At 46.0% G+C, this 23,277-nt stretch overlaps 2 protein-coding genes across 3 annotated transcripts in view; one reads left to right on the forward strand and one right to left on the reverse strand.

Moving 5' to 3' along the window:
• Positions 1-15,502, reverse strand: part of KIAA1143 (KIAA1143 ortholog) — a 940,736-nt gene extending 925,234 nt beyond the window's left edge. Inside the window, exon 1 of the mRNA XM_050780528.1 lies at positions 15,499-15,502. The gene's annotated coding sequence lies outside the window, so the exon portion shown is untranslated. The remainder of the gene's footprint in view (positions 1-15,498) is intronic.
• LIMD1 (LIM domain containing 1) overlaps positions 1-23,046 on the forward strand; it is an 88,244-nt gene extending 65,198 nt beyond the window's left edge. For both annotated transcript variants that reach the window (XM_050780511.1, XM_050780512.1), the window contains 6 exons: positions 7,515-7,582; positions 10,170-10,232; positions 14,219-14,349; positions 14,989-15,040; positions 15,871-15,939; positions 18,706-23,046. In XM_050780511.1, the coding sequence (XP_050636468.1) occupies positions 7,515-7,582; positions 10,170-10,232; positions 14,219-14,349; positions 14,989-15,040; positions 15,871-15,939; positions 18,706-18,843 (521 nt within the window). In that variant the 3' untranslated portion in view covers positions 18,844-23,046. The remainder of the gene's footprint in view (positions 1-7,514; positions 7,583-10,169; positions 10,233-14,218; positions 14,350-14,988; positions 15,041-15,870; positions 15,940-18,705) is intronic.
• The last annotated feature ends 231 nt before the right edge of the window (positions 23,047-23,277 follow it).

The raw sequence follows: 23,277 nt of genomic DNA on the forward strand, positions 1-23,277 counted from the left end.
CAAAAAATGCAAAAATTAGGCAGTTGTGGTGGTGCACACCTGTAGTCCTATCTACTCAGGAGGCTGAGGTAGGAAGATTCCTTGAGCCTGGGAGGCCGAGGCTGCAGATTGCGCCCCTGCACTCCAGCCTGGGTGACAGAGTCAGGCTGCATCTCAAAAAAACCCCAAACATATATATGCTATCCTTCTGTAGTATAAGCATTTTCCAACATCACTACAACACGATTTAAATGACATTTTAAATAGCTATGTAACATTTCATCATGTATATGTACTCTGGTTTATGTAACCGTTCCTCTAGGGCTGCCAGTTTGGATCTAAGTAAATATTTATTCACTTTTTAAAATTCTTTCCCAAAACTGTCTCAGATAACCTCACTGAGTCAGAGATAAACATTTTAAAGTTTCCCTTCCAGGGAGAGTTTATCATCTTACACTCTCAGCAGTAGCTTATGAAAATATGCAGTGACAACAATCACAAACTCTTAAAAAATCTTTGTTGATCTCATGGGTGAAAAAGCTCCTGTTTAATTTGTTTCTTAACACTAGAAGGTTCAGTGCTTCTGCATGCTCAGTGATCTTCCTCTGTGATTTTGGGAATAGAGGTGATCTTCGCCCTATTACACAAAACATTGATTTCCAGCTCAGATTCCTTAGAACTTGCTAACCCCATTCCTGGAACCAGAGTGCTGTTTGCTGTGTTCTCCATACACTGGATCAGAAGCCCAAGCTCTGAAGTCCTGCGCCGTTTTCCTGGCGGCCTCCTCGCTCCCTCTAGGGACCCCGTCTGCAACTGCAGCCCCACCTCCTTTCCTCTCATCAGAAATGAGTTTACCCTGCCGGAGTTCCGAGAAGGAAGCAGTGAGACTGGGGAGCTCCACAAATAAAGATTTGGACTTTGTTTGTGATCAGACAGTGTGTGAATAGTTTTGCTTTCTGGTTGAGCAGCTCCTCTTAGGTGGGCTGTCTTTCCCCGCACCGCCCCCACCGACGAAGTCTCATTCTGTCATACAGGCTGGAGTGCAATGGCACAATCTTAGCTCACTGCAGCCTCTGCCTTCCAGGTTGAAGCGATTCTCCTACCTCAGCCTCCCAAGTAGCTAGGATTATAGGCGCACACCACCATACCAAGCTAATTTTTGTATTCTTAGTGGAGATGGGGTTTTGCCATTTAGGCCAGGCTGGTCTCGAACTCATGACCTCAAGGGGTCCACCTGCCTCAGCCTCCCAGAGTGCTGGGATCACAGGCATGAGCCACTGCGCCCATCCAGGTGGGCTGTTTGTGTCCTCGTCACCTTGTTCCTGGGGAGGGACGGAGGGCAGCAGATCAGCTGTCACCTGGGTAGGTGTCCAATGTGGGAAAAACATAGGAAAGATACTCTAGTTAGTTCTCATTTTCTTTTCTAAAACTTCGAGTTCTCTGGAGTCCCTTTATAGAGAGGAAAGTTTAAGTAAAATAACAAATTAATGTCCATGGCTGTCAAGGGGGTTCTGCTGATGAACCCTGAGATCATCCAGCTGTAGGTAGACATTCTCGGTACCCCAGTTTAGAGAGTCAGAAAATACTGCGAATGTTCAAGGGTGGGGACCTTGTAGAAGAGAGGGCAACAGTAACTTTGAGGGGAGGACAGGCGAGCAGCTTTGGAGACCTAAAGAGTTGCGGCCTTCTGTGTAAGTCCTATTGCCCCTTCCACACAGCCCCACCCACATTCCCCTACTCCATTAAACTGCGTTTCAGGTTATAAAAATAATGCATAATTATTGCAGGAAAAAACAGTAATTGAAAATCACCTATTTCTTACACTCAAAGATAATGACTTAAAATTTGGTGTACGTCTTTTGTGTATGAGTGTACACATAATTCTGCCATCATATGTGTAAATGTGTTCATAACCGTAACCCACACACTTGTATACTTCCTTTAAAATATTTTAAGTATTTTTCCCTGTCAATAAATCTTTTTTGGAAAACAATCTTTTTATGGCTGCATAATATTCCAACATGTGGATGGGTCATCATTTAATAGGAGTTGGACATTTGATGCTCATTTTTAGCAACTTATTATAAATAAAGCTGAGATGATGATTTCCCTAGGATAAATTCCTGAAATAGAATTTTTGGGGAGAAAATATCTGAACTTTCTAAATTCCACTGACTTTTAATACCAAATTTCTCTCCTAAGAGCTTGTTTCAACTTCTGCTATCCCTTGCAGAGTGTGAACAAGTATCTGTCTGTCTGTGTCATTACTAACACTGGGGTTATCATTCTTTCTAAGCTTTGCTAGTCCCATAGGTAAAGCATAGGGTTTTTTGTTTTTGTTTGTTTGTTTGTTTTTGGAGGGACAGAGTCTCACTCTTTCACTCAGGCTGTAGTGCACAGGTGTGATCTCAGCTCACTGCAGCCTCAATCTCTAGGCACAAGTGATCCTCCTAGCTCAGCCCCCTAAGTAGCTAGGACTACAGGCATGCCCCACTATACCTAGCTGATTTTTTTATTATTATTATTATTCATAGAGATGGGATCTTGCTGTGTTGTCTAGGCTGGTCTTGAGCTCCTGGGTTCAAATGATCCTCCCACCTTGGCCTCCCAAAATGTTGGAATTACAGATGTGAGCCACTGTGACTGGCAGCAATATTTTTTAAATCATGAGGAAAGCTAAAGATTTTATTTTATAGTTATTGATCATTTATACTTCTTTTGTGGTTTGTCTGCCTATTCTTTACCCATTTTTTATATGGGAATGTTACCTGAGTTATTGTCATGTTAGAGTTAAATCCTTTTCTGTCATACAGTATAGATGTTTGCTCTAGTTTGTTATTGCCTTTTGGTTTATGGTGTTTCACGAAAATGTGTGTGTGTGTGTGTGTGTGTAAAACCTACTGGAAGGAACTATAGGAAATAATCCTTATTTACCTATCACCCAGAATGCACAGACATTTTTACATTGTAGTTTTGGTTTGGTATTTTTTATAAAGGAAATTAAATATTATATAAAAATTGTGTGTGTATTTTAAAACCTACTGGAAAGTACTATAGGAAATAATCCTTATTTACCTATCACCCAGAATGCACAGACATTTTTACATTGTAGCTTTGGTTCTGTATTTTTATAAAGGAAATAAAATGTTATATAAAAATTGGAATCATCTTGATTCCTTTTCCTATCCTCTCCCTTCCTTCCCTAGGGCAGCTGCTATTATGAATTGAAATTTTCCTACTGTTACCATATATACTACTATCAATAAAAAACGTATAGTACTAGTTTGTGGCCGGGCATGGTGGCTCACACCTGTAATCCCGGCACTTTGGGAGGCTGAGGTGGGTGGATCACTTGAGGTCAGGAGTTTGAGACCAGCCTGGCCACTATTTCTTTAGAGGTGGCAAAACCCCGTCTCTACTAAAAATACAAAAGTTAGCCGGGTGTGGTGGTGAGTGCCTGTAATCCCAGTTGCTCAGGAGGCTGAGGCAGGAGAATCACTTGATCCTGGGAGGCAGAGGTTGCAGTGAACTGAGATTGTGCCACTGCACTCCAGCCTGGGCGACAGAACGACACTCCATCTCAAAACAAAACAAAGCAAAACAAAACAAAAAAACAGTACTAGTTTGTGTATGTGTGTGCACACTCAAACTTACACATATACGATCACTGGTGTATGTTCAGGCATTTTGCCTTATTTGCACTGGTGTTCAGTTCAATTAATAATGATATGCATAGATCTAGTCCTTTCATTTAGACTACTGTCTGGTATCACATCCAGTAAATATCGCTCCAGTTTCTTTGTCTATGTATCAATTCTCATGTCTAGTGAACACTGAAGATGCTTGTAGTTTTTCCATAACAACATTGCCGTGAACATCCATACATGTCTGTCCTCATGCATATTTGGTTAATCTTCTCAAGGAGCAACCTTAGAAGTGTGTTGTGGATTATGTGGGTTTTCAGATCTATTGGCCCTTGACAAATTGTTCCCAAGTAGTCATCCCAGTGGATGACACTCCCACCAGTGTGAAAGGGCTCCTTTTGTCCCACACCTTCCAAGACATGCTGTTTTAGTAATTTTTGCCAGTCTGTGAAAGTGAGATAGAATCTCATTGTGGTTTTAGTTTGCATTATCCTGATTGTTGATAGGATAGAGCATCTTTTTATTATAGATATTGGGGTTATGATTAATAATCCTGGTTGTTGCCTAAGGTATAACAGGTTTTCTATTCTATGCACTTTCTCTTCCTGCCCTTTGCTCATTTCCCCCATTGGGTTATTTATCTTTTTCTTATTGATTCATTGGTGTTCTTTGTGTCTTAGGTACTAATACCATTTTAATTTATTTTATTTATTTATTTTTGAGACAGAATCTTGCCCTGTTGCCCAGTCTTGACTCACTGCAATCTCCACCTCCTGGGTTCAAATGATTCTCCTGCCTCAGACTCCCAAGTAGCTAGGACTACAGGTGCGTGGCACCATGCCCGGCTAATTTTTTTTTTTTTTTTTTTTTGAGACAGAGTCTCCCTCTGTCACCAAGGCTGGAGTGCAGTGGCACGATCTCGGCTCACTACAACCTCCACCTCCTAGGTGCAAGCAATTCTCCTGCCTCAGCCTCCCGACTAGCTGAGGTTACAGGTGCATGCCACCATGCCCAGCTAACTTTTTTGTATTTTTAGTAGAGGTGGGGTTTCACCATATTGGCCAGGCTGATCTTGAACTCCTGACCTCAGGTGATCCACCCGCCTCAGCCTCCCAAAGTGCTGGGATTACAGGCTTGAGCCACTGCGCCCGGCCAATTTTTGTATTTTTTATAGAGACGAGGTTTCACCATGTTGGCCAGGCTCGTCTCAAACTCCTGATCTCAAGTGATCCTCCCGTGTCAGCCTCCCAAAATGCTGGGATTGTAGGCATGAACCACTGTGCCTGGCCAGGTACTAATACCATTTTATATGTGCTTTGGCCATCTTCTGATCCATGGCTTACTCTTCCTTTTTTCTTTAACTCAACATGTACTGCACTCTGTTAGAGTATTGCCAAGCCCTCCCCTCCAAGTATGACGCTGACTTAGCTATATCCTCAAGGAATGTAGCATATACTCAAAGTATTAAAAAGTCCTACAGGAACCAACAGGAGGGCTGGGGAAACATTCAGACAACACTAGATCTGGTAGCAATGACCACCACAGCAAAGAAGATGTATTAGTCCATTCTTACATTGCTATAAAGAAATGCCTGAGACTGGGTAATTTATAAAGAAAAGAGGCTCATGGTTCTGCAGGCTGTATAGGAAGCATATGCTGGCATCTGCTTGGCTTCTGGGGAGGCCTCAGGAAACTTACAATCACGGCGGAAGGCAAAGGGGGAGCAAGCACCTCATGTAGCTGGAACAGGAGGAAGAGAGGGAGAGTGGGAGGTGCTGTACACTTTTAAACGACCAGATTTCACGAGAACTCCCTATCACCACAACAGCACCAAGGGAGATGGTACTAAACCATGAGAAACCACTCCATGATCCAATCACCTCCCACCAGGCCCTACCTCCAGCATTGGAGATTACATTTCAACATGAGATTTGGGTGGGGACAAATATGTAAACTATATCAGAAGGGTCTGGCCAGGTCTGAAGGAAAGGGCCATCCAGTTAAGCAAAGCACAGAGGCATGAAAGTGGGTGGTCAGCTGAGAGTCCTCATTTCTTTCCTAGCCTTAGTCTCTTGGCTCTTCAGCACCTCCGTTCCCGCCTCCATGTCTCACCTGCAGCCAGGACAGCTGAGCACTTCTGCCTCCTCCGTCTCCACTGCTCCCCATGCGGCTTCAAGTCCTGTCCTGGGACCCTTGCCTCTGCCTCCCTGCTGGGGAGCAGGCTGGATTTGCAGCATTTTCATCTTTTAAACCTTGCTTATGCTCTTTTTTCTTATATAGAAGTTTACATTTTTGATGTCTATTGTTCAGTCAACCTTCATGCGATGTGCTTTTTATGTCTTATCTACAAAATCCTTCTCCATGCCAAAGTCAGACTTTCTTTTCTTATAATAAAAATAAATAAAATATCACAAAATAGAAAATTAAAAAGCTTGCAGTTTCTTTTTTTCTTTTTCTTTTCTTTTATTTATTTATTTATTTATTTTTTGAGACGGAGTCTTGCTCTGTTGCCAGGTTGTAGTGCAGTGGCACGATCTCAGCTCATTGCAAACTCTATCTCCCGGCTTCAAGCGATTCTCCTGCCTCAGCCTCCCAAGTGGCTGGGATTATAGGGATGTACCACCACACCCAGCTAATTTTTGTATTTTTAGTAGAATTGGAGTTTCATCATGTTGGTCAGGATGGTCTCCATCTCCTGACCTTGTGATCTACCCACCTCGCCTCCCAAAGTGCTGGGATTCCAGCCTGTAGTTTCTTATACTAGTTTCTGTTTTTTATACTTAGGGCTTTCATCCATCTGGAGGTTTTTGTATTTGTAGTTAAAGTTACTTCCTTTTTTATGCCTTTTCCGCTGCATTGATGCTTTCAAAGTCCTCTCTGAGGTCTGAGGAGTGTTCTTTGACAGTCTTGTCGCTATCTGCTCTGCACTGCTTTGCCTCTTGTGGACGTCACCAGGCGAGGGCAGCCAGTGTTTGGTGGGTTTCTGTGTATCTCGGGCAGTGTTTGTGACATTGGTGATTTTACTTTCATGTTGTGAACCCTGGCCCCAAAGGGCTTGTTTAACTTTTTGCGGAGAGTTCATTCAGTTTCTGAAGCCCCCACATTGCCTGTTGAGTATGTGTTGAGCCTGGCACTGGAAATGCCCTCAGATCTGTGAATACTGCCAAGTAGGGGATCCCGGGACACCCTAATGATGCCTCTGCCGATCTTGAGCTCACAGCCCCATTGTGTTTTCCATAAGAGATGAGAGGGACTGATAAAGGGTGTTTGCCTGTGTTAGCCTTATGGAAGCAAGAGTTCCCTGCAGGGAATCAGGGTGCTTTGAACTTCTCCCACTCCTGCTTACTCGTTTTAGGTCAAGAGAAAACAAAAATATCCTTCCAACAATGTGTGTTTTCTACAGTTTAGGCGAGAAAAAGGTAGGAAAATAATAGTTAACCAATGTATAGGACTCTCCTGATAGGCGGTCACAGTGGTCCTGGAGCATACGTCCAAGGTGACTATCCTAAATGCCTGTGGGAAACTGCATCTTCATGAGAGACTTGCCCAGACGCCCTCTTGTGTTGCCTCTGCTGTCCCGCCACCAAATGCTTTGCTGGTGTCTTTCCAAGCAGAGAGGAGGTGCTGGAAGGTGAGCGTAGGATGACTTCCAGGTCAGCCCTTGAGTCTTTTTGCCAAATAGCACCTGCCAGGGCACCCTTCCTCCCGGCCTCAGCCTGCCTGCCTCTCACCAAGGGCCACGGCATCTTTTAGGAACTGGAAAGTGTCATTGACAGTTGGCGGTTTTTATGTGTGTATTTCTGCCTAAAGATTTTGCTTTTCACTTTTCGCTTTTTCCACTGCATATTAAAATTTTTCTTTTTTGCCCTGTCTTTGTGTGTTTTTCCTTAGGCCGGAAGCTGAGAGGAAAAGCCTTTTATTTTGTCAACGGCAAAGTGTTTTGTGAAGAAGACTTCCTGGTGAGTGTGTCACCGCAGCCTCTCCTTGCATGTCCTGGCCAGAGTCAGAGGGCAGGGGCGTGGTGGGACCTGGGCCAGCGCACAGGGAAGCTGCACTGCTGGAGAGAGGGGCCCTGCCTTTCCTTCTGTAGATGCATGGGGGTGGCCGTGTTCCCGAGGCCAATGGCAAACCACACAGCCTTGTACTTTGAAGAAACTGTGGGGTCACTTGACCTATCCTCTTGCTGCTTTCTGTAGTTCTGCCTCTTCTACCATCCTGGACTCCTCCTCTTAGACCTCTGGACTGGGACCTGGGCTCTCTTCTTCCCATCCCACTCTCTCTGGGAATCTAGCTTCTCCCATGGACTGAAAGTTCATCCATGTGCCAGTGACTCCCAGACCTGAGCTCTAGCCCTGCCGCACCTCTGAGGCCAGCGGCTGGCATCCCACTGGCCCCTGGACATGTCCCCTGGGCTGTGTCCCAGCCTCTCACATACCAGCCGCTCACCATACTTGTGTGAACCAAGACCCTTGCCTTGGGTCCTGATCTGTGAGAATTGCCTCCTAGGTTTGTCCTCAACCCCACCTCCTTGAATGCAGCCAGGCGTTGAACTCTATGCTGCCATGTCTTCCACAGTTCTGCCTCCGTTCACACCTCTGGCATGGCTCAGCCAGCCTAGCTTAACGGCCTCCACACCCCCGCATCAAGAGGCCTTATAGGGCATAAACCTGGCCTGCTTGGTCCCAGCATGTGTAGGGTACAAAGCACACTCAGAAGCTCTCCGAGGTCTGGACTCCCCAGCTTCCCACACCTGTGCAACCTCATGCCTTCATGCCTTTGCTTGGGCCATTTCCCCTGCTTGCAATGTCTTGCCCCTTTATTTTCCCAGAGCCCCCCAACAGCCTTCCTGTCCCTCCTGCTCCCACAATGGAGGAGCTCCTCTGTGCTGCCACCACGCCTGGGACCTGCCCTGGCCAGGCTGTGGGCTGTTAGCCCTGAGCATTATGTCTGTTTACGAGTCTCTCCTCCATTGACTGAAAGCTCCCAGGGCGAAAAGAACATGTGTCTTCACCTTCACACCTGAAGATTCTAACACGATGCCATGCAGAGTGGGTGCTTGATAGATAGTGGTTGAAATGACCCTGTCATCTCAGGGATGAGGAATGTGAGATGCAGAGATGGGCTCAGGGCCAGCTTCTCCCTGCCTTCCCTTGGAGAAAAGCTCTATTTGGTTTTCACTGAAAAGTTGATTCATTATGACTCCTGTTGGCCAGAAACAGACAAGCAAACCCAAACGGGCTTAAGTAAAAAGGAAATTATTCCAGCAGTGCCTCAGGAGTCATTTTCTCCACAGTTTTTGGTCCTGTGTCTCAGTGGTAGCTTCAGTCTCAGGTCCTGTGTGATGGCCAGATGTTGGCAGGACCCCAGAGTTTACGTTCTCTCAGTTTCACATCCGATGGGCAAGAGTGCCAGTCCTTCCTTTGGAATCCTCAACAGACATCTCCTGGAGTCTCATTGGCTCTTACTGGGCCACATGCCCACCTCTGGAAAAACTATCAGTACTGGAGGAATGCAAGGCTCTGATGGACCAGGTCTGTCAATGCCCTGCCTGGGCCCTGGCATGGAGCCAGCCCACATGGTGATGGGAGCCACGTGGTGTGGGGCCGGGGGCTGGATCCCAAATGAAAATAAAGAACTATTACCCCCAGAATGGGGCGTAGGTGCCAGACGACAGAAACCTCCACCACATGGTGTAGAGTTGCAGAAAGTTTCCCTTTTTCGTTTTTCCCACCTTCCTTTCATTAGGTTTCCCCCAGTTAAGTTGTGTTTGTTATACCCCAACTTCTAGTCTAGTGTGTAGCATCTAGTATGTTTTTTGAAGAGAGTACCTCATGTCTTTCAAGACTCTGTGTGTGTATGTGTTTAGGTAAGATAAGGTAAGGTAAAGTAGGTAATTATCAAGTTTCTTTGAAGCTAACTATAAAAGGTATTAACCAGAACCGGAGTTGAATTTGATTCCTGTCCTTACCGTTTGTTGGCTGTGTGACCTTGAAAAGGTCACTTAACCTCTCTGAGCTGCCCTCTGCTTCTATTTGAGGATTCTGGGTAATAATGTAGACCTTGCAGAATTGTCGTAAGCATTAGAGTGGTGGTTTGAGAATGCATCAGAATCCCCTGAAAGTCTTGTGAAAACACAGATTGCCAGAACCCACCCCCCGAGTTTCCAAATCAATAGGTCTGGAGTGGAGCCCAAGGATTTGCATTTTTTACAAGCTTTCAAGTGATGCCAGGGAACTGCTCTTTGAGAACTACTGAGATGGGATTAAAGCATCTCTATATACAGTCCCTTACATAGAGCCTGGCATGCTGTGGGTGCCCAGACACAGTCATTGTTAGAGTGAGTGGTACTAGTATTTGTGATGGCTTTTGTGGCAGAGAATATTCTGTGACTCAGCCCACAGCTGTGTTGTACTTGGGGAATGACAGAATTCTGCACAGAGTGACACATCTTTCTGAGAAATTCCTTATAATCCTCTTGGCTGGTAGGGAGGTGGCTGATTCGTCTTCCCAGTCTGGGTTTAACTTTCTTTTCTTTTTCTTCTGCAGTACTCTGGTTTCCAGCAGTCGGCTGACAGGTGTTTTCTTTGTGGACATCTGATCATGGACATGGTGAGTAGGTCAGCCAAAGAAGAGAACAGCATCTCAGGTGGAGGAGGAGGCGTTTAGAGAAAAAAGATATTAATAATTGAGGACAGTGTTTCTTATCTCGATTTGTGGTTACGGCTGGACGCAGTGGCTCACGCCTTAATCCCAGCACTTTGGGAGACTGAGGCGGGCAGATCACGAGGTCAGGAGTTTGAGACCAGCCTGGCCAATATGGTGAAACCTCGTCTCTACTAAAAATACAAAAATTATCCGGGAGTGGTGGTGTGTGCCTGTAGTCCCAGCTACTTGAGAGGCCGAGGCAGGAGAATTGCTTGAACCCGGGAGGCGGAGGTTGCAGTGAGCCGAGATCGCGCCACTGCATTCCAGCCCGGACAACAGAGTGAGAATCCACCTCAAAAAAAAAAAAAAAAGACGTCCCTATAAAGTGCAGCTTGCTTGATCTAATAGAACCCGCATTGCTGGCTTTAATTGGAATTAACGTCTTCAACCATCTAGAGCATATGATGTCATGTTTCCGGTAATGCTTTCTCCTCCCCTGGGCTGTTTGAATCACACTGGCCTCCCTCTGGCTTCTCTGTGATCCTTGTGGCATCCCAGGTGAGATGCTAAATACGGTCGGTTTTTACTGCAGAAATCTCAGCTACCTTGGAGTCAAATGGAGAAAGCCAGAGGAGCAAAGTTTTTCTCCCTGTGTTGTGCCCAGCTTACACCATTACTAAGATGAGTTTTTTGGGCCTGTCATTTAGTTCTGAGACAGCAGAACAAGGACCAGGTTTTATACATTCCATTCCTTGCTCAGTCACTGGCTCTCTGAGGTTATCTTGGGTTTCAGGTCTTCCGTGGAGACAGTTTTTTCCTAGAGGGTTAGGTTATGAGGTTAATGAATACAAGGTCAAATTGTTCACCATTGTAAATCAGCCTTTAAGAAGTTCTTTAATATACTGATTAGAGGAAATGATTATATAACATACTTTTAGTTGGAAAGAGTTAAATCCCTCTCTAAGCTGACTCATTAATTTCATTCTAGAGAAGAAAATTTCTAATCATTAGTATTTTAAATTTTACCTTTTTATTGAGAAGTAACTCAGAGTAAAAGATACAAATCTTAAGTGTACCTCTGAACGAGTTTTCACATGTGCATATACCCCTGTAACCACCAGCCAGATCAAGGTGTAGAACTCCACGCCCGGCCTGACTTTGTTTTTAGTGTCCTGACAAACCTAGTGCATATGAAGTCAACGTGGAGGCTGGGCGTGGTGGCTCAAGCCTGTAATCCCAGCACTTTGGGAGGCCGAGACGGGCGGATCACGAGGTCAGGAGATCGAGACCATCCTGGCTAACACGGTGAAACCCTGTCTCTACTAAAAAAAAATACAAAAAACTAGCCGGGCGAGGTGGCAGGCGCCTGTAGTCCCAGCTACTCGGGAGGCTGAGGCGGGAGAATGGCGTAAACCCGGGAGGTGGAGCTTGCAGTGAGCTGAGATCCGGCCACTGCACTCCAGCCTGGGCGACAGAGCGAGACTCCGTCTCAAAAAAAAAAAAAAAAAAAGAAGTCAACATGGTCCGAATTTATGAGTATGATTATACCCTGTTCTTAGTTTTAGTAATCCTAAGACTTCTTTGGATAACCTCAGGGTATGTCATTTATCTATTGCTGCATGACAAACCACCCTCAAACTTTGTAGTTTAAAACAACAGTGATTTCTTATTTATCATCAAGCTTCATGCTGTGGGTCAGGATTTAGGTCAGGGTTCAGCAGGCCAGTTCTTCTGCTCTGTGTGGCATTGACTGGGGTCTCTTACTTAACTTTGTTCAGCTGGTAGCACAGTTGAACTGGAACATCCAAGATGACCTCTCCCCCTCCAGGCCCCTCTCCTCTAATCATTTAGTAGTCTAGTTCAGACTTCCTTACAAGAGATAGGAAGTAGAAGCTACCAGTCTTCTTAAGCCTTTGACTCAGAAATCTCAGAACATTGTTTCTTCTACTTTCTGTTAATTAAAGAAAGTCACAAAGCCAGTTCTGATTCAAGGGGAGGGGGAAATAGTCTCCATCTCTTGATGTGAGATCTCTACCATATGGGATAGTATGAAATTGAACCTTCAGTCTTGCGGGTCTTCTCTAGGACTTGAAAACTTTTACTGAATGTGTAGACAGAACCCCAGCTGTCTAACTCTTTGTGTAAATTGTCTCTCTGTATACCCTTTTGTTAATAGAGGGGTATATTCTGGGCTTGCAGGTTAGAACCAGGCATAGTCTCACATAAAAAAAGTATTACAGCTGGTCACAATGCAGCGAAATGGCATCTTTTTCCAGTCTTACTTTAGGCACAATGTGGATTAAATTAATTTAAGGATCTCTTTCTGCCAAGACAGCATTCATCTTGGGGAAAATTCATTCCAAGGTCCAAATTACCAAATGGGTTTTGGAAGCCCAGCCAGTTGTTCTTCCCGTTTTGCCTTACTGCAGATTGAGAGGGCCCTCAAAGGGTAGTGAAACCCAAGAGGGAATGAGGAAGCCTGAAAGCTGAGCATTCAGAGGACAGCTGGAATAGAACAACGCCCTCCTCTTGCCTTCCTGGCTGGAGCTTGTGCAATGTGGAGTTATCCGCCTGAGGCTTCCAGGGGAAGGAGCTGGAACACAGCATCTCTTTCCCCCCAGGTCTCACAGTGTACTGACAAGTCTTCCCTAAATCCAAAATCCTCTTCCTTCAGCCTGTTTGAAGGCTTTCTGTGTGGCTCTCACTGCTGGATGCTGATGACCGTTCTGTACATTCTTCGCAGGTGCATGTTTTGGTGTGACCTTGCTCATGTTGATTCTGTAGTTCAGTTGTTTTTGCTAAGTTTCATGACACAGGTAATTGCAGAAATGAATCTCCTAGAAGTCAGTGAAGATGCTTTCAACTGCAAATTATAGAAAAAACCCAGACTCAATTCGAGCTAAACCAATGATCCTCCAACTTTAATATATATCAGAATCACCCTATTAAAATACCAACTGCCGGGCCTGACCCCCAGAGTTTCTGATTCAAGAAATCTGGGATGGGGTCCAAGAATGTGCATTGTTAACAAGTTTCCAGATGATGCTAATGCTGAAGGTCCAGGGGCCACACTTCGAGGACCACTGACTTCATAGGAATGATATTTTATCTCACCTAAAAAGAGGCTTGGAAGTATGCGGTTCCATGATGAGTTAATTCAGTTACTTATGGACCTCACCAAGGACGTTCTTTCCATCTCTTCTCTTTCCTGCTGTCCATGCCTTGGATCTGTCCTGGTTTCAGGTTGGCTCTGGCAGTTCCAGGTATCCCATCCAGATCCAGATTAAATGACACTGAGAGGAAGAAGTTTGTGGGGCTTTCCCTCTATTGCATTTAAAAACAACAACAGAGAAACTTATTACTCTTGGATTTGAGGTCATCAAGTTGAGTCAGAACTTCTAAATTATCAGGCTCCAGAGTCAAAGCTGCAAGAAGGGGCACCCAACAGGCAGAAGTGAAGGGGTTCCTTTTGAGCTCTGCCATTTCCACATGGAATTTCTTTTCATTTTTCCAAGTACTTGCTGCTTCCCAAATCTGGGAAGGATGGATCCTTCTGTGGCCCTGCTTTGCATCGTTTCCCACTTCTCTGTGGTGGATTTTGGCCCTGGGATTGGCCCATCCCTCCCTTAGCATCTCTTTCTATTAAAGAACTGTGCAAGAGTTTCCTGCTCTGGGTGAGGGTTGGAAAGGAGCCCTCTTTCCCTCCCAGCTCAGAGACCCTGTGAGAGGCTGCAGGAAAAAGATTCTTAGGTGGTCTCTTCTGTGTATTCATCTAAACAGATTTGCCTTTCCCACCCCATCACCTCTTGCTCTTCTCCTAGGTGAAACTCGGGGGTAAGTGTACTCCGTGTGTGACTGCTCATGTAATCCTTAGGACTGATGTATTTCTCTGCCCTTCCACCATTCCATCCTTCCCTATAATCCCCACTGAGTCTTGGCCTCTCCTCCAGATCCTGCAAGCCCTGGGGAAGTCCTACCACCCCGGCTGTTTCCGCTGTGTCGTCTGTAATGAGTGTTTGGATGGGGTGCCCTTCACCGTGGACTCAGAGAACAAGATCTACTGTGTCCGAGATTACCACAAGTAAGAAGGGACGGGAGCAGACAGGACCCATTCGTGTAGGCCAAGCTGATCTCAGCAGAGTGAGCGGTGGAAACCAACAGAACTGTGTTTGCCAGCTGCCCTTAGATCACAGTCCAGCAAAGGCTTAATGGTTTTGAGGGGTGCAGTAGGGATCTTGGGAGGTTGGTCAATGCCAGTGTTGACAGGAATGGGTTAAAGAATCATGTTTAGTGAGAAAAACAAAAACAGAGCACAAAAAACTAATAATCGTATTCCTGGCTAGGCCTCGGGAGGAATCCACCAAGCCCTGTGGCTTCAGCGTTACCTAACTTCACAAGGCCCCTATGCAGTGCTGGTTCCCACCAGTCTTGGTTTGCCTGGGCCTGTGCTAGGCACCATGAGGGGTGTAAACAAATAGGTTAGTGCTGTCCCCAGAAGAGTGAGAGGCAGCCAGTGTCCTCATTGCAGCTGGGGAACAGATACTAAGGCATATTCCACAAAGTGAGCCAGGTTCCAGACATTCTATGAGGGAGGAGAGCAAAGGGCAGGAGGCAGCATGGAGGAAGGCTCCATGTGGATTCCAAGTGCAAGTCTGACTCTGGGCTTTGCTCCCAGAAACAACACAGTGTGCATTTACTGCTGCTTTGTTTCTCCCCGCAGGGTGCTGGCCCCCAAGTGTGCAGCCTGTGGGCTTCCCATCCTTCCACCTGAGGTAAGATGCCTTTCCAGACATGCTCCCAGGGGCTTCTAAAACATGAATATCTCCCTGGGCTCATTTACAAGATCCTTGTCCTGTCCTTACATCTTTTAAGGTATCCTTTTAAAAATCTCAACTCTGGCCTGGTGCAGTGGCTCACGCCTGTAATCCCACCACTTTAGGAGGCCTAGGCAGGCAGGAAAATTGCTTGAGGCCTAGAGTTTAAGAACAGCCTGGGCAACATAGCAAGACCTCATCTCTACAGAAAATTGTTAAAAATTAGCCAAGCGTGGTGGCATGTGCCTGTAGTCCTAGCTGCTTGAGCCTAAGAGTTTGAGACTGCAGTGAGCTATGATGGTGCTACTGCATTCCAGCGGGTGACAGAGCAAGACCTTGTCTCCAAAAAAAAAAAAAACAAACTCACCTTTGAGAGAAGTCACGTCCTCACCCCTCCTTGTTGACTGGCTTCCCCGCCCCAGTACCCTTCTTGTGCTGGTTTGTCCCCAGGATCAGGTCAAACTCCCTTACCTGATGACTAATTCTTAGATTAGCAGATGAGCAGAAAGACTTGTCTTTTATTCATTTTTTAAAATAAGTGTCCATGTAGGTCTTTCTTTCAGTGTTGACTCCAGCATTCCAGAAGGAAGGGCTCCTGTCCCTCCCACTTTCCCTCTCATCAGCTTAAATGTATTCTTTTTCCAACAAGTACTCCTGATTACCTTCTCCTCCCAAGGCCACCTACTTGTTACCCCAAAACCCTCTTCCCTCCCCACCCTGTGGTACATCAAACCCAACAGGCCCCTAACAGGTCTCTCGGGCGTGTTCTTGCTTTTCTTTGGTCCCAGGGCTCAGATGAGACCATCCGTGTCGTGTCCATGGACAGAGACTACCACGTGGAGTGTTACCACTGCGAGGTAGGCCCCTCCCCACCCGGCCCCCAGAGCCCATTGTAGACATCCAAGAGAAGAGCATCCTGCGTTGACTGGGGCAAGAGGCGGTCAACAAGATTCTGGCAAGGTTCAGCCCTCTAGAACTTCTGTAGGAAATGGAGTGAAGGCTAGTTCTTGGGGGAGGTAGGAGAAGATGGAAATGCTCGAGGTATAAAGCTCTTTCTTTTGCACATTCAGAACTATCAAGTCCTGCAGCTGTCAGACCTACTATCCCTGAAGCTGCAGAGCTAGGAGGGTGGTGGAGAGCATGGGTTTCAGGTGCTGTCTGGGGGCCACATTGTCAGGCAGGTGTGCGATGTGGGGAAGGGACACCCTCCCCTCCAGCTTGTAGGCTGTTCTGTCTTCCAGAAGCCTGTTTCTCAGCCAAGCCCTGGAAATCAGGAAACCCCTCCTGGAAACAGGCATGTCAGCTGGTGGTGTGAAGGCAGGTGGGGTCCGCTTGCCCCTTCCTGCCCTGTGTCCCAGGATGAAGCAGCACTAGTACCTGATGACTGTTAGGAAAGCTAGGGATCGCCCCTCACCAGCCCCTGTGAAGGGTGACCATGAAATTTCAGCCACAATTAAGTGAATTCACCCATGGAAGGAGATTAGATTCATTTGGTGACCTTGTGAGTAGAGAACAGGGGTGTCCCTCATGTAGACTTGTCCCACTGCCAACACTGAAGAAATGGGTGGGAATCATTGCTGCGGGACCCCAGGTGCCCCAGGTCACTGCAGGAGAAAAAGGTGAGGACATTTGCTCAACAGGCCTCTCCACATTTTCTAGACCAGTGCTATCCAAAAGAAACATAAGGGGTCGGGCGCGATGGCTCACGCCTGCAATCCCAGCACTTTGGGAGGCCAAGGCTGGCAGATCACTTGAGGTCAGGAGTTCAAGACCAGCCTGGCCAACATGGCAAAATCCCATCTCTACTAAAAATGCAAAAATTAGTGGGCATGGTGGCACACACCTGTAGTCCCAGCTACTCGGGAAGCTGAGACAGGAGAATTGCTTGAACCCGAGAGGTGGAGGTTGCAATGACCTGAGATTGTGCTACTGTACTCCAGCCTGGGTAACAGAGTGAGACTCCATCTCAAAAAAAGAAAGAAATATGAGAGCAACAAATTAAAGTCATGGTATCATTTTAAGTTTTCTGGTAGCCACAATTAAAAAGTTAAAAGAAACAGGTGAGATTAATTATTTTATTCAGTTCAAAATATCCAGCCAGGCATGGGCCCGTGCCTGTAATCTTAGCACTTTGGAAGACCAAGACAGGGGGATCACTTGAGCCCAGGAGTTTGAGAACAGCATGGGCAACACAGTGAGACCCCGTCTCTACTAAAAATACAAAAATTAGCCAGGCATGCTGTGCCTATAGTCTCAGCTACTTAGGAAGCTAGGATCATGTCACCTCACTCTCCTCTGGGTGACAGAGCAAGACCCTGTCTTAAAAAAATAAAAAGTCAAGGACCAGGCACTGTGGCTCACGCCTGTAATCCCAGCACTTTGGGAGGCTGAGGTGAACGGATCACGAGGCCAGGAGATCAAGACGATCCTCGCTAACATGGTGAAACGCTGTCTCTACTAAAAATACAAAAAAATTAGCTGGGCATGGTGGTGGGCACCTGTAATCCCAGCTACTTGGGAGGCTGAAGTAGGAGAATGGCGTGAACCCAGGAGGCGGAGGTTGCAGTGGAGCTGAGATCACGCCACTGCACTCCAGCCTGGGTGACAGAGTGAGACTCCATCTCAAAAATAAATAAATAAATAAAAATAAAAAATAAATAAAAATCTCACTGGGCGTGGTGGCTCACACCTGTAATCCCAACACTTTGGGAGGCCGAGGCAGGCAGATCAATTGAGGTCAGGAGTTCAAGATCAGCCTGGCCAACATGGTGAAACCCTGTCTCTACTAAAAATACAAAAATTAGCCAGATGTGGAGTTGTGTGCATAATCCCAGCTACTTGGGAGACTAAGGCAGGAGAATTGCTTGAACCTGGGAGGTGGATGTTGCAGTGAGCTGAGATCGCACCACTGCACTACAGCCTAGGAGACAGAGAGAGACTGTCTTAAAAAAGAAAAAAAAATCCAAATATTATCTTTTGAACATGTAATCAATATAAAAAAATTACCCATGAGATTTTTTTGTAACTCCACAATTTATTTCTTCTAAAAAAAATAGGATATGTGTGCAGGTTTGTTACATAGGTATGTATACGTTATTCGTGTGCCATGGTGGTTTGCTGCACCTATTGTCCCATCTTCTAAGTTCCCTCCCCTCAGCCCCCACCTCCCAACAGGCCCTGGTGTGTGTTATTCCCCTCCCTTTGTCCATGTGTTCTCATTGTTCAACTCCCACTTGTGAGTAAGAACATGTGGTGTTTAGTTTTCTGTTCCTGTGTTAGTTTGCTGAGGATGATGGCTTCCAGCTTCATCCATGTCCCTGCAGAGGACATGATCTCATTCCTTTTTCCCATGAGATATTTTTACATCCTCTTTTTGTCCTAAGTCTTGGGAATCTGCGTTTACACTGACAGCACATTTTAAGTGGTTCACAGCAAGTGTTGTGTGGCTGTGTCTCCTGTGTTGGACAGGCCTCCACTGGGCAGGAGCTGTGTTTCTGCACCGGCATTTCCTGCCTATACAGAAAAACACAGCACCCTCTGCTGATTTTGGGGACTGTGACCTTCAGGTCAGTCTTGCAGTCTGTTTTGATTTGCTTCCCCTGGACATGTCTGCCTCCCCGCAGGACTGTGGTCTGGAGCTCAATGATGAAGATGGCCACCGCTGTTATCCGCTGGAGGACCACCTGTTCTGTCACTCCTGCCACGTGAAGAGGCTGGAGAAGAGACCCTCGTCCACAGCCCTTCATCAGCACCACTTCTAGCCAGAGCCACTTGCAGACATCACGGCAGGGGATGAGGAGCCGGGGTTGCTGCTGCTGCTTCCGGTGGGCCCTGGGGTGGAAGTGGGGTAGGGGAAGAGGAGGGGTGGAAGGGAGAGTTCCTGTGAGCATGTGTGGGGTGCCTTTCCTTTAACCAGGGAGGTGAACACTATCTGCCTGCTACGTGTATTTTCCAAGTGCTTTTCTCTGTTGCCACATTTTCCTCAGGTTACTCAGGAAAACGCTCCAGCATGTGCGTAGCATATGACCTGAGGTTGCATCATTGCAACAAAGGAATCCTCCTGTCCCCTCTGGGAACATTTCATGCTTCTGAAGGAGAGGTTCTTATTGAGCTTGTTTCACAATATCCCCATGAAGGGACAGCTCAGCTGCCAATACATTCACCCCTTTCTCTTCCTTCAGGAAAATACCTATACCCAAATGCCCCCTCCCCCCATACATATCATGGCATGATTTAAGTCTTCTTTTCACCCAAGAGCTTCAGTTCTTCTGCAGAATGGCTGCAAATTGAATTGCATTAAGGCAAGAAGGAAGCTCTAATATGTGCTTTGTATCCTAAGACGAATTTGCTTAGAAAACCAGAGGCAAGATTTGAAATAAGTGAGGCAGGGTTTCCTCCTTAGACACTGACAGCATTCTCTGTGCCCCTGCAAATCCTTACTCTCCTAAAGGCAGCTGAGGCCCCGACAGAAATTTGCCCTATGTGAGTAAAACACGCTTTGGGAGAAGAACTTGGTGCAGGCACCAGGATTTTTTTTTTTTGCTCATGTCTTTGTGCTGTTTTTTTCTGGAGTTTTCAAGAGTCAGTGACGTGGAAGGCCACTTCTGCAAGGCAAGTCTCAGGAACCCATGCAGGTACATCACTTGCACCTGTTTTTAGCTTATTTAATGACGGGCTTTTGGGAAGAACTGCCTGCATACTGAGAGACAGCTTCTTATAAACAAGGAGAGTTTCTGTGTGTGCGAGATCTCTAAGCCAGCGTGGGAGGGAGTGCCTCACGATAAGTTATTATATTCATTTTGTTGGTTTCTCTCCTGCCCCGTTCTTGGCAGAGGCATTATGTTGGAAGAAACCAGTATAAGGTACACTGCTTTTGTCTGTTTTTTTAGTTGTTTCCCTTCACTTTCAGTCTTCCACACACAAAAAATACCTCACAGATAGAGCTTCACCAAATCACAGATTCAGGAGGAATTTGGCTTTCACACTGGACTCAGATGTCTTCTTCAGTGTGTTGGAAATCACTGGCTTCACACAGGCCCAACTCCAGCTGGTCAGGGCAGAGTGATCGTAACTAAAGGTCAGCGGAGAATAGATCAGACTCAGTGCTTTTACCTTATGCATTTCAGCATCCTGGCTCCCCAGGGTGGCAGGAGCTGAGGGAGGGCCACACACTGGGAAGATTTCAAGACCACTCTGTGCACTGAAGAGGTAAAACTTGTGCTGCAAGTCACATCGCTGAGGCTGGAGGTCAATACCCCTTGGCATTTTGATTAGAAGAAGCTGCAAAAGAAAGGCAGCCCATTTTACCATTGCCAGCCAGGCTGGGGACGCGGGAGCCGGTGTGTGCACTCTGCCTCCTCACCTTGCACCCAGAGCAAGAGGACTGGGTGCTGGGCTGCTGAGGGTGGTCAGTGGAGCCCCTAGCACGTGTGAACTCAGGCTTTTCATTGGGCCTGGCTCTACTTCTAGGCCATGTTTTGACTCATTTGGTAACCATTGCCTGTAAAAAGCACAGAATTGGTGCCGTGGATTATCCCTTCCATGTTGATGAAATTCATTCTGTTGGAATCCTTTGGCCAGATGTCACTTCAGCCAGGGTGTGCATTGTCATTGGTTCTTTTTCACAGGCTGAGCCTCCTGAAAACCCATGAACGCTGGGGTTGGGGAAGTGAACCCTGAGGTGGGGACCCTCTCTTCCCATCAAGTCATCCAGCTCAGTGTGGGCACGGCAGGGGGGTGAATGAAGCCAGCCAATGTGTTAACCTGTCTCTGTCAACCTAAGAATGTTGGCCTTACTGACACACCTTTGCTCCATGTTCAAGACCAGAAGTAGCTGGGATTTGTTTGCAAATTGGGTAATTAGTTTAAAAATCTGTGATTACATTTTTAAATGAAATTTTTAAAGTGGCCTAGATTGAGGTGATTCAGATAGGTTTGCAAATATACCATTTTAGATTGTCGAGAAAGAACAATAAGGGAATTTCCAGATGTCCTAGAAATCCTAGCAACAGATTTCTCTGGTTGTCAGTTTCCCTGGAGAAGGTGCCAGGTAGGAATCTCCGATCAGTTGTTTTTCTCCCCACTTCAGGCCCTTGCACAAAAGCCATGAAGAGATGTTCATCTACCTGGTATTTTAAATATAAATTATTAGCCAAATAGAATTGTAATGGGGTTGTATTTATGGGCGCCTAGAAAGCAAACACAAGGACTTGGTAGGCCAGGAAGAAAAGGTTTTAAAATTTAGAATGAATAGCTCTCCTGGATTTTCTTTTTGACAATTCTTGGACTTTAGATAAAACAAGGAGGATTGTGGCCGGATTTCAGATCCTAAAGCCAGCCTTCATCTTAGGCCTTTGCCTCATCGTGCCTTTTAGGTTTTCTTACCCACTGTCTCCTGTTTTGTCTTTTTCTTCTTTTCCCCTACCCCTATCTTGGGACATTCAGAAACTGCCTGGGTGGTTTGAGAAGAGACAACCCAGTTTGACCTGCAATATAAGGATCCATTCGTAATCTCTCTCACTAATGTTATTTCCCCATCTGCTGTCTTGGTTCATCTCACCACAGAAGGGCATTTAGTCCTAACCAGCCATCGGCTGCATATGGCAGCAGGATGGCACTTCCCATTTCTCTGTGGTTAGTGCTCAAGTGAAAACCTCTTTCAGCTGAGTCCTCTGAGCTTCTGCTGTTGAGTCCTGGGTGGCTGATGGAATGATTGAGGAGGTCTGGTCACCCTCAAGCGCCATCATCACCTTATTTCTGTGGGCTTGTGTCACACAAAATGAAGAACAGAAATGTTAGGACTTAAGAGAATGTTTGGAATTCACACCCCTTTGCAAGTCCTTTCAAGGCTGCTGCTATGTGCTGTGTCCCATGCATGTGAAAGTTGAGCTGTGATGGCTGCTGGGACCCCTGCAAAGATCATGTGTGAGAATTGAGCACAAGACCACAGATTATTACTGCTTGATGCACTTGTTAAAACTCTATCTGCCAGGAAACCAAATTTTTTTTTTTTTTTTTTTTTTTTTTTTTTTTTTTTTTTGAAGCAGGACCTCACTCTGTTGCCTAGGCTGGAGTGCAGTGGTGCAATCTCAGCTCACTGCAGCCTCCACCTAGTGAGTTCAATTGATCCTCCCACCTCAGGCTCAGTAGCTGGGACCACAGGCGTATACGACCACCCCTGGCTAATTTTTGTATTTTTAATAGAGATCAGTTTCACCGTGTTGCCCAGGATGGTCTGGAACCCCTGGGGTCAAGTGATCTGCTCACCTCCACCTCCCAAAGTGTTGGGATTACGGCCATTAGCCACTGTACCTGGCACAATTTTTTTTGTACCCTCCTTTATGCCAAGAATCAGTCCTAATTTCTTTACTATGTGAAGGAACTTTTAAAAGTAACAGAAAAGGCCAGGCACAGTGGCTCATGCCTGTAATCCCAGGCGCTGTGGCTCATGCCTGTAATCCCAGCACTTTGGGAGGCTGAGGTGGGTGGATCACTTAAGGTCAGGAGTTAGAGACCAGCCTGACCAACATGGTGAAACACTGTCTCTACTAAAAATACAAAATTAGCCAGGTATAGTGGCGCATGCCTGTAATCCCAGCTACTTGAGAGGCTGAGGCAGGAGTATTACTTGAACCTGGGAGGCAGAGGTCACAGTGAGCCAAGATGGTGCCATTTCACTCCGACCTGGGCAACAGAGCGAAACTCTGTCTCAAAAAAGAAAAGAAAAGTAAAAGAAGAAAGAGTGAAATATATTAGCTATCTTTTATTCTGAGCCAAAACTTGACAGATGTGGGAAATCTCCATATAGTGTATGAAAATTTCATTGTACAGGGAAATTATTTTCCTCTGTGTCTTTCCTTTTACTATAAAGTGATTCAGAATTTTACTGCTACTATAAAATTATGCAAAGTATTGTGACAAAACTGCATCAATTTGTTGACTATTAAAGTGCTCCTTGAACATTATATTTCCCGGGTCTTTTCTGTGTGTAGAGTCAACAAACAATGCTTTTTGCTACCTGGACTTTGTGTTCTTTTACAGCTCTAGATTCTTAAAAGTACCACATGGGTATCAAACCTGTGAAGGGTATGAGATTTTACCCTACTTGCAAGCTAACAAAGTGAGCACACCACATGGATTCATGGATCCTGGCAGAAGTTATGAGACTCATAGGTCAGAGACAAAGGACAGTGTAT

The sequence above is a fragment of the Macaca thibetana genome, chromosome 2, assembly GCF_024542745.1.
Source record: "Macaca thibetana thibetana isolate TM-01 chromosome 2, ASM2454274v1, whole genome shotgun sequence".
NCBI lineage: Eukaryota > Metazoa > Chordata > Mammalia > Primates > Cercopithecidae > Macaca > Macaca thibetana.